Raw genomic sequence first — 9,887 nt, 5'->3', positions numbered from 1 at the left:
GCTGTGGGAAAGAGAGCCTGGAATCCTCTCAGCTTCCCACAGCTTTGATGAAAGTAGATAGCTACTTCTGGAAAAGAGAAATTCTTTATATTGCAACTTGATCTCTCCTCTCAGCAGGATCTCAGTGCTCTTTAGGTCCTGGTGAACAGAAAAGGGAGCCCACCCCAGTCCATAACATGTGCTAGGGAGTAGACAAACTGCTGTATGACTTGTCTGTAGTGTGGGTGTATTTATTCACGCCCAGGCCAAGATCCACATTGTGCTAGGTGCTGTACAACCTGCGTCCTGGGGCAGTTCTCGGGCAGCTTAAAGTCCTGGTGGTATATGATTACTGGTAGCTCAGTGTGTTTCCTGAGCCTCATGGACCACCTCTCTTCAGTGACTGTGATGAGCTGTTGTCCAAGTACTTGTTTAGTCTGTTCTCAAGACAATTTCACCTCTTCTGCATCATGTCCTTTGGCAAGCAGTTCTACAGGTCTGCTGCATGTTGCATGGAAAGCCACCTCCTGGTTTCGTATCTGGAAACAAGGGCCTAAGGAGAAAATAAAAGGCAGTTGCAGCTGTCAGATCTTTTGTAGCCAAGCAGTTCCGTACTGACCCAGACCCATTTCTAGGGTCTCAGGGTTCTGGGGTGCTGAGCAGAGGTTGTCTTCCTCCTCCTCTCTGCTATTTCAGCGTGTCATCTGTGTGTGAGGCATGGTCATGGCTGCACGCCTCCCCCTTACCCTTGCACAAGGATCAGGAGTGAAGTGGGGAGCACAGATTCATGCTCTCTGTCACCCACTACCAGTTTTGGAGGGACTTTTTTGCCTTGGGGCTGCTTGGACATCAGGGGGCCAAGCCCATCATATATCTTTTGACTCATGAGTTGTTGCTCAAAGGGAAAACTGCATTTTCAGGGAAGGATGGATGGGATGGGGAGGATCTGGTGGCCTCAGATGCTAGAGGCTTTCCTGAGGGCTTGTCAGGAAAACCTCAGCCCAGCTTGACCCATTGCGAGCCCTCAATAGCTTCTCCCACACAGCTTGTTTGTGCTTGTGCCACTCACTCCTCTTCCATTGTCCTTCCAGCTGGTGCCCTTTGAACTCATGAATGTGGACTACATGTTCTTTAACTTCTGCGTCAGGGGAATGTTTGCAGATGGGGGCACCACCCTTCTCAAGAAATTGTAAGTATAGCCTGGAACAATTTGGTGTGATCAGTGCCTTTCTATGAAAATCCTCCCATGGGTCTGACTAGCATCTGGATACAGGTAGCAGATCTACTGATCTGATACGCTCTGGGATTTACTGGGGAGCTTACCATCAAGCGATTCAGCTGAACCTTGGGTCTCTGGGATTGTTACCAGCCTTGACAGATGAAAGGAAACTGGGTGCTGATATCCTATAAATACTGTGAGAATCATAGGAGCCCAGAGGAATGGAGCAAACCTCTTTTTGTCACTTAGATATACTGTTCAGAGGGGTTGGCCTTGTGAAAGCTGGTCTACTGTCATTACTTCCTAACACTGCTCAGCTAGTCACTGTTTTCTCTTTCAGCAAAGGGGAGCTGGAGAAAAGCAGCATCGGGCTGTTCTTCTGGTTGGCAAAGTTACCAAATTGGTTGAAAACTGTCCTCTCCTGGATTGCCAAACCCTTCGTAAGGTCCACTTCTTTCTAACATAGATGTTAAGTGATAGATGGTGCATAACTTGTCTCCTATTGCAGTAAGGCTTTGTCATAGAGAAGTCTCTAGGTGTTGCATCCTGGCTGTGCTTAGACACATCTCCAAACTGGAGTGATGCTATTTCTGTTCCTCCTCTCCCCTTTTGGGGAAAATCCACAAGTCCTGCCTGAACACTGAGTCAACAGCTTTTATTTGTGGCGGAGCCGTCTCAGAGAACAGGGCTGAGGTTAATGTAAATTATTTTCTTTTTTTTACTTTCTCCTTCTCAGGTGCCTCGATTTTCAGATATCGTAAGAAGTACGAGAGCAAAGTGAGTAAATCTGAGCCAGAGCAAATGTGTGAAGGTTTGAGTTTCTCTTTTGGATAGCAGCAGTGTTTGCTACATTAGGGATACTGCCCCAGCTGCACGCATTTGAGAAAATAGAAGGCAGAAAACGCAAGGGTGGGAGCAAACTGAGAGCAGTTTATGTCAACACCATAATCCTGCAGGGTTTGGCAAACTGTTCCAGTACTGAGGATGGGAATGAGGGTGGGGGCTCACAGCCTCTTGCTTAGGAAGCTTGTGGGAATGAAATACAGTTTCGGCTTCAGCACTAGTTAATGGAGCCCCCATGCCATGGGGTGGGGACCCCGTAAGACAGAAGGAAGGTAAATGCACAGGGAAGGAGGGTCGCTCTTCCTTGCTGTGATGTCAGCGTTGGGCAGTTAGTGGTGAGAAAGGAGCCAAATCATGTAGCAGAGAGGGTGTATTTTGTGCTGTGCCTCCAAGGCAGCATGTCTGTCCCCACATCAGAGGATCAGTCCACCTCACGCAGCCTGGCCTCTGAGAAGTTATGTACCTGGGTTTCCAGCTCCTCAGCACACTGGCGGTGATAGGACTGGACACTTGTCAGGCCAAAGCAGCACTGCACCAACCTGCCTTTAGTCTTCAGCCCTCCATCATGGGCAGAAGCAGAAATAAGATCCCCAGCCCTTCAGAGGAAAGCCAGGACTTTGGCAAAGTCCTCTCTTCCCTTGGCTGCAGCTCCAGGAGCAGAGCTAACCTGTGCCCATCTGCTTTTTGATGCTCTTCCCTGCTCCTAAAGCTGCTCTTTGCAGCACCTCTTGATGCCTTTCATTGGTTTTGTTTCCTTTTTCAGCACAGTGGAAGAAGTCTGGAGTCTTCATCATGAAATTGAGGTAAAGTATTGCAATTTAGGCTTAGATAGTTTTTGGTTTATTTCTCTTTGGGAAGAGGCAGATTCAGTACCCAGCAAGGTTAGGAGTATGAGGTAGGAACATAGGTCCCTCCTCAACAGATCTCACTTGGGTGTGCAAGTTCCAGCACATTTAAAGATTAGGACAACATGTAAACACATTCATGATCCTCAATCAGACCTGAATTCTTTTACTCCTACACTTGAAAACGTAAGTCAGCAGCTGCAGCAGACTTGCCTTTGTTTCCATTCTGGTTTCTTCAAGACCCATGCCTGTGTCCCAGGTTGCCATGTGCCCCAGTATTCAATCTTTCCCCACCTCCAGTTTTAGCAGGGGGAGGGTGCTTTTTACGCTGGGAGGGCTGTTGGCCAAGCAGCAAAGGGCTGCTGGATTTTAGCAGGATCAGGCCTGATGTAGCCTGATGGCTGCTCCTGGGGAAGGGCCAAGAGCCCAGCTGGGCACCCAAGGAGAGCCTCAGCCAGCAGGCATGGGACAGTGCATCCACCCCGCTGACCACCAGTACGTTTCCTCCTCAGGATTTTTGCCACCAGTTCATTGCCCAGTGGAAAAAGCTGAATCTGGATGTCATGCTTTGTCCCATGCTGGGCCCGGCTCTCGGCATCGGCTACCCGGGGAAGCTCTCAGGTAGGACTGCTGATGGGGGACTTCTGCCTGCCAGTGTGCCCCTACTCCACCAGTATCAATGAGGAGTGTTCCTCCTCCTCCCCTCACATCCCCAAGGCACAGGCCAGTGGTGGGAAGAGCTCGTCTCTTGGGGCAGCTGCAGCCCCAGCCCGTGGTGGGGTGCACCCAGGACAACTCCCCTGGTGCATGTGGGAGCCAAGGGCAGGTTTCCATCCCGCAGCCCTTGAATTCCCAGCGCAAGGGCCCCGTTACCTGGAAGCTCGCGTACACGGAGGTGGGCACAGGCTTTCCCTGCGGCAGGCTGACTCTGCGAGCTCCCCCTCTCCCCCAGTGGCAGTCACCTACACCATGCTCTACAATGCCTTGGACTTCCCCGTCGGCGTGGTTCCTGTCACGATGGTGACGGACGAGGATGAGGAGGAACTGAAGGGCTACCAGGGGTACTTTCGGGACTGGTGGGACCGGACCCTGGCAAAGGTGAGTGGCACCGGGTTTCCCAGGGGCACGAGCATCCCCATCCCTTCCCCTGGACATCCCCCTGTCCTCTCCCCCTTTTTTTGTACCACAGGCTTTTCGCGGCAGCGTGGCAGCGGGGGCCTGCCGGTGGCTGTGCAGTGCGTGGCCTTGCCGTGGCAGGAGGAGCTGTGCCTCCGGTTCATGAAGGAGGTGGAGACCCTCATCCTGAATAAAAACAGGCTCGTCTGAGTCCCGCACGCTCACCCGGAGCAGGATCCCAGCTAACATCAGCTCAGGTCATCCTTTGGTCTGACTCACCCACAGGACTCGTGTTCCCCTCCGTGACGATGCGGTGATGGCTGGGCTGGCTGCTGGCTTTGGGGTACAAGGGGAAAGCAAGGCAGGCTCCGAAGTGGTGGAGCTCTTCCAATCACTGTCCTAATACAGTATTTTTTTGTTATCGGAAAGTCTGTTATTTCAGTTCTGTGGTTGTGTTTGGGGTTGGGGTGGATTTTAATAACCCTTTCAGCACACACCCCCCTCCCCCACTGAAGTGCAAGAACATGATCTTTCTCTGGCATATGGGGAAACTGAGGCACGGGGACTGATTTTGTCCGAGATGTTCAGAGTTCTACTTGGAGTGCTGTAGGAAAAGGGATTTTCCCCTCCATTCTCAGCTCCTCAGCTCCCTGTGGACAAAATCTGGTGTTTTCCTTGCCACAGACCAGTAATCCAAGGTCAAAGCTGAGCCTGCCTGCAGGCCCTGGAAGCAGGGAGAGTTGGACCGCCTCCCGCAGCACAGGGCTGCTGGCACCCTGCACGCCGTGGAGGGGGAATCTGGAGCGATCATTAACTCCCATCTCCCTGAGATACCTACTCCTGCTTTCCCCAGGGCAGGAGTACGAAGCGCTTTAGCTCATGGTGTTGCACGTATAAAGCAGCGTGCCAGGGTCAGACAGCCAGCTGGACAGCCTGCCCTGCACACCTCCTCCCGTTTGGCGGAGGGGGCCATGCCAGGTTTTCCAGTGGGGTTTTCCAGCCACTGGCAGCTGCTGGCACCGGCATTGGCAGTTTTCACGGGGGGTTTTCCCAGCCACTGGCAGCTGCTGGCACCGGCATTGGCAGTGCTGGCTGCTCCCAGCAGGTTTCCAAGGGTGCTCCAGGAAGGGATACCGCAACGCCAAAGTGTTTTCCTAATGCAGCAGTGCCACAAGCGGATTGTAACAAAGCTCTGGCAGGATTTATGTTTGTTTTTTTTAAATGCATTATTGTTGTTTAAACCAGAGTCATGCAAAAGCATAGGGTCTTTTCAAGGGCTGGGCAGAGAGGTTTATCCTAGCCTAGGAGAAAGCAGCCCCCGGGACCCTGATTCTTTATCAGCAGGCTTTGAAAAAGGGAGGGAGCTCCAGGCATCCCAGGACTGAATGCTATGTAAATCCAAGCCCCAGAAGAGCTTGGGTGGGGTTTTTCACCAGTTGCAGGTGCTCCCTGCCCATGCAGAAAATGCTGCACGGGGTTTATCTGCTTGCTTTTAAAAATACAAGCCTGGAGGAGCTTGTCCCAGGAGAGGCAATGCCACCTGCACCCGTGCTCTCCAAGAGCCAAGCACTGCATCGCTGTTAGTTTAGCCGCTCTCTCCCTGGCTCCCACTTCCCCACCCCACGGAGGTGGGCAGGATGCAGGAGGCCAAAGAACAGAGACACCAGTGGACCTGAACCTGTGAACACTCCTCACTGGAAGCCCTGGGTGAAGACCTCCAGCAAGCCGTGCCCACTGTCACGGGACAGTGCACCAGGCAGGGCCGAAGCTGCTGTGTGTCTTTGGGGACTTGAGGTTGCCAAAAAGGGCCAGCTGCAGGCTGCTCCCAGCCCAGCCTGGACAGAGGGAGGTTAGTGTGAATGGCAGCACTGAGCTGGGATGGGGCAATGAAGACCACACGCCCACAGTCAGTGGGGAGAGGTTGATGAGTTGTTTGGCTCTTTTTGCTCTCTGCTCTGGGCGAACAAGGAGGATCCTCCTCACCTTCCTGGACAGCAACCAATTTCTCTATCAGGTCTTGCTTCTTCCTTGACCTCCCTCCCTGCTGCCACAGGAATAATCCCACAGGACGAGTCTGTAACAGGCAAGGTAACATGATAGCAGCACAATCGCTGGCTTTCAGTCCCCAAACAAGACATCTCCACTAGAGAGAGATGATTACCCTGGATGCAGTCCCCTCACAAGCTCTGCTATCCTACTTCTTGGAGCAGAGCCAGCACCTCTCCAGATACAGAAACGCTGCCTTGCATCTTGGCAGTGAATTTTCAGAGGCACCTCCTGTTCCTTCCTTGGAGGCTTGCAGACCCTTGAGGTTTGAGAGAAGTTTCATTTTTTTTTTTTTTTCTCCCAGTCCCTCCTTTCTGTACTGTTGGGGACGGTCCCATGGGTGGGGAGCACCTGTGGCAAGGGCCAGCTCCTGGTGCTGGCAGGGCTGCATAGTCCAGCTCCTTTGCCTTGTGCTGGCTGGAAGATGGCTCAGAAACTGGAAAGCAGGTAGGATACTGGATCCATCAGAGAGGATTTCCCAAAAGTGCTCCCCCCCGATGTGGGTTGCCAAGATGCTTTTCAAAGTGAATTGGCTTTGAAAAGACATAGTTCTTGAAGGCATCTTCAGATAGTTCCTTCCGCACTTCCACTCTTGGTTCTCCTGACCCTTCTCTTCTCCAATAGGTGCAATTTCACGCCCTGCACCAGGTTTCCCAGGACAAGCAGAGCTATGTTATCCCAGGCTCAAAGGCTGTACATGCTGCTGCCTGAGGGAGAGATGATGGCTGAGCACCTCTAGTTAATGGGCTTAAATGCTAATTGATTATTCGATGTGGATATGGTAGGAGTAGCCCAGACCTGGGTTTTGCAGTCATTCAGCTTTGTTAATCAGCTCTGTCCCCTGTGTGTGGTGAGGTACTACAGCAGGCTTGGGGAGACACAGCCCTGGGGGGCACCTGCCCCCAAACCCACCGTGAGCGGAGCGCGCTGCTTTGCAGCCCAACCCACAATGCTGCTCCATCAGGCAGGCCCTTTTCAAAGTCTGTGGTCTAAAAAGTCTATTCCTGGACTTTGTTAATGCAACTCTGCTTCTGAGCTGATCTTGCACAGCAGGCAATCGTATAGTCTCCATTCGTCAGCCCTTCTTAGGAGAAGGTGGGAGACCCAGGTGTCTGTAGCTGAACCAGAACAGGAAGGACTGGGAGAGAAATCATGATCCAAGAGCGACTGTGGCAAGTTCTAGATTCATCGTGGGGAGACCCTTGCACCTTCTCGGCTCTGCTCTGCCGTTCAGCTGCAGCCGTTGTGCTACTGAAATGGCTGGGATGTAGGCAGATCCAGCAGAAGATGGAGGAAGCAAGGAGGACACAGGATCTGGCCCTGGATCAAATGGAGAAGGCAGCTTACAAGTTTAAGCAAGAGGTAATTTAGGGGAAAGTGTGCATGGGAGGAAGAGATTGTATTTTGGGTAACCAAAGAAATGGAGGAGTGCTGCTCAATCCCTCTTTGAATGGTGGCTAAGGCATGTGCACATTTTGGATCATCACCAATTTTTTTGAGGGTCACCAGTTTCCATTGTCACGAAAAAAACCTCCCGTAAAGACAGTGTAAAGGAAGTATTTCTTAATACAGACGTGTTGAGGGAATCCTGAGGATGAAAGATGCATTGAAGTTTAGGACCCCGTGAATCAGATCACCACCCCAGACCTCCCTATGCCCTTTCCTCCTCATCTGTCCCTACTGCCAAGCCTTTCCTCTCCCATCCTCCTTACCTCTGCTCCTCCACAGGGACCTGTCTGCCCCATCATCCTCAAAGTACCGGGGCTTCACATCCCTCCAACATCTGCACATCGATGACCAAAAGCCATTTCCTCCTGCCCATGCCCCGGTAGAGAAGCACATGGATTTTTAGGAGGCCAGGTCCTTGGATTTGGGATTTGCCTTAAACCTGTAATAAATACCTAAATACCTACTGCTTTTATTTTTTTGTGGGGGAGATTGGAAACAGCCCATGCACTTTTTTTTTCCCCATGTTAATGATAAATTTTGTAAAACTTTAGCTGGTTGAACTGCTATTCAACACATTGTCTATGAGTTAGAAGCGGCTTGAAGGCTTGCAGGAGCGCAAACAGAGACAGGTCAAACCTCTCACAGGTTCATGCAACTCTCCAGTCAAGAAGCAGTTTTCTGCCTGTTTTGGTTCTGTTTTTATGAACTAAGACTCTGCAAATTCCCCTTTAGCAAATTCCCCATTCCAGCACAGGCAGTGCGATGTGGGAGGTCTGCATTTCTACAGGGAACGTCTCCTAAAGTTCTCCGTTCAAAGTTATTGCTGGGCAGATGTTGTAACTGAGTATTTGCAGCCTCAACATCAGCCTTTTCTGTCATTTTCTTCCCTCTCCACCCCATTTCCTACCCTTTGCAGAACCCAGGCACCCAGACTGCGCATGTGCTCTCACTGACGATGGTCGAGTTGGTGGAGAAGCCGAAGGAGGGGTCTCTGTCCCCAGAAAGTGTCCTCTACTGCGTAGGCAAAGTGAGTGATATCTCCAGCATGGGTGAGATGCCGTGGGGCTCTTCTGCAGTGGGGGCTTTCAAATTAAGAAAGAGCTCATTTGCTGAGAGAACCAGTAATGCTGGGGATTACAGTTTGTCAATCCTGTGATGTCTGGAGGGTGGTTTATGGGCAAATAAGTAGGACAGAGATCCAGGGCAGGAAATTATCTCAGCAAGAAACATCTGAAGTTTATAGGTAAGGTCTGAATAATGAATGCTGGAGGTTTCAGGAGATTGAATTTTCAGCTTGAAAACTCAATTTAAATCCTGTTTCCTTCCTTCCATCCACTCATCTGTATTGCTGCTCTTGTCTGTTCTGGAGAGGCTTGAGAGGTGACTTGGGAGTTGAACTGCATGATAGCCTTCACTCATGGCTGTGAGGATCAGCTCCAGAAACTGAAGCAGCAGAAGGAGAAGGGGCTGCTCTATGGCATTCCCATCAGCATCAAGGACCTCATTAACTGCAAGGTATATCCCTCATTCCCCTGTCTCTTGACTGGGGGTGGGAACAGGCCAGGATGTCCCATGCTCATCAGGACTGGCTAAGACTTCCCAGAGACAAGGGTGTTCTGGACCAAATATTGTGAGACCAGCAAACCTGCCTTTCTTCTGATGAAAATTTTGTTTTCTGCAGAAGTTTCTAACCTGCTCTGATCTGATTTTCCCTGGGGTACTCAGGTTCTGTTCTGCCTGTGAGAAAAGTTAGATGGGAAGTTTGTCACAGGAGGTGACAGGACTTAGTCACAGCCCCAAACATCATTCCTGGTACTAAAGAGCTTTGCTTCCCATCCCCAAGGGCCATGTCTCCTCTGGAGGGTTGGTGAAGTTTCTGGACCAAGTGAAGGAAGAAGACAGCGTCATCATCCAGGTTCTAAAGAGCCAGGGCGCAACCCCTTTGTGAAAACCAACATCCCACAGATGTTGATAAAGTAACTGAGTGTTCACCTTCATGAAAACACAATATGTGACTCTTGCTATCTGAGAGAGGGTGGGCCTGCATGCACAAGCTGCCACCCTTGTGCAAGCTAATCATGCACATTGAGTTAATTGCCTCATCATTTCACTCTGAAATTATTTCTCTTATTTATTGCCTCTTTCTTCTTAAATTCAGCTGTCCCAGCAAATCTACTTCATGCTGATTCTACCTGCTGGTTTTAATTCCACACTTATGCCTGCACGGATGCTCTATGCCCTGCATTTATGGTTTGCAGAGGCAGAAGGACCTCACTCAGCTGCTGATATTCTTCTCCCCAGCTATGACTGCAGCAGCCTCATCTTTGGCCAGATGCTGAACCCTCTCAACCACCAGAAAAGCCCCGGGGGCTCCTCAGGAGGGGAGGGAG

At 51.0% G+C, this 9,887-nt stretch overlaps 2 protein-coding genes across 2 annotated transcripts in view; both read left to right on the top strand.

Moving 5' to 3' along the window:
* LOC104621443 (fatty-acid amide hydrolase 1-like) overlaps nt 1–4,212 on the top strand; it is an 8,510-nt gene extending 4,298 nt beyond the window's left edge. Inside the window, exons 8-14 of the mRNA XM_010287933.1 lie at nt 1,071–1,168; nt 1,539–1,638; nt 1,935–1,975; nt 2,805–2,844; nt 3,399–3,507; nt 3,839–3,984; nt 4,090–4,212. Coding sequence (XP_010286235.1) covers nt 1,071–1,168; nt 1,539–1,638; nt 1,935–1,975; nt 2,805–2,844; nt 3,399–3,507; nt 3,839–3,984; nt 4,090–4,212 — 657 coding nt within the window. The remainder of the gene's footprint in view (nt 1–1,070; nt 1,169–1,538; nt 1,639–1,934; nt 1,976–2,804; nt 2,845–3,398; nt 3,508–3,838; nt 3,985–4,089) is intronic.
* A 2,988-nt stretch (nt 4,213–7,200) lies between these two features.
* LOC104621442 (vitamin D3 hydroxylase-associated protein-like) lies at nt 7,201–9,880 on the top strand (the record flags this gene model as incomplete). The annotated part of the gene is given in 6 exon segments (XM_010287932.1): nt 7,201–7,410; nt 8,414–8,524; nt 8,869–9,012; nt 9,341–9,431; nt 9,434–9,473; nt 9,799–9,880. Coding segments are annotated over 6 exon segments (678 nt in total), but the record flags the coding sequence as incomplete, so codon positions are not given.
* Between the last annotated feature and the right edge of the window lie 7 nt (nt 9,881–9,887).

This window comes from Phaethon lepturus, unplaced genomic scaffold, assembly GCF_000687285.1.
Source record: "Phaethon lepturus isolate BGI_N335 unplaced genomic scaffold, ASM68728v1 scaffold47645, whole genome shotgun sequence".
Lineage (NCBI taxonomy): Eukaryota > Metazoa > Chordata > Aves > Phaethontiformes > Phaethontidae > Phaethon > Phaethon lepturus.
This window is presented reverse-complemented; position numbering and strand designations above follow the sequence as displayed.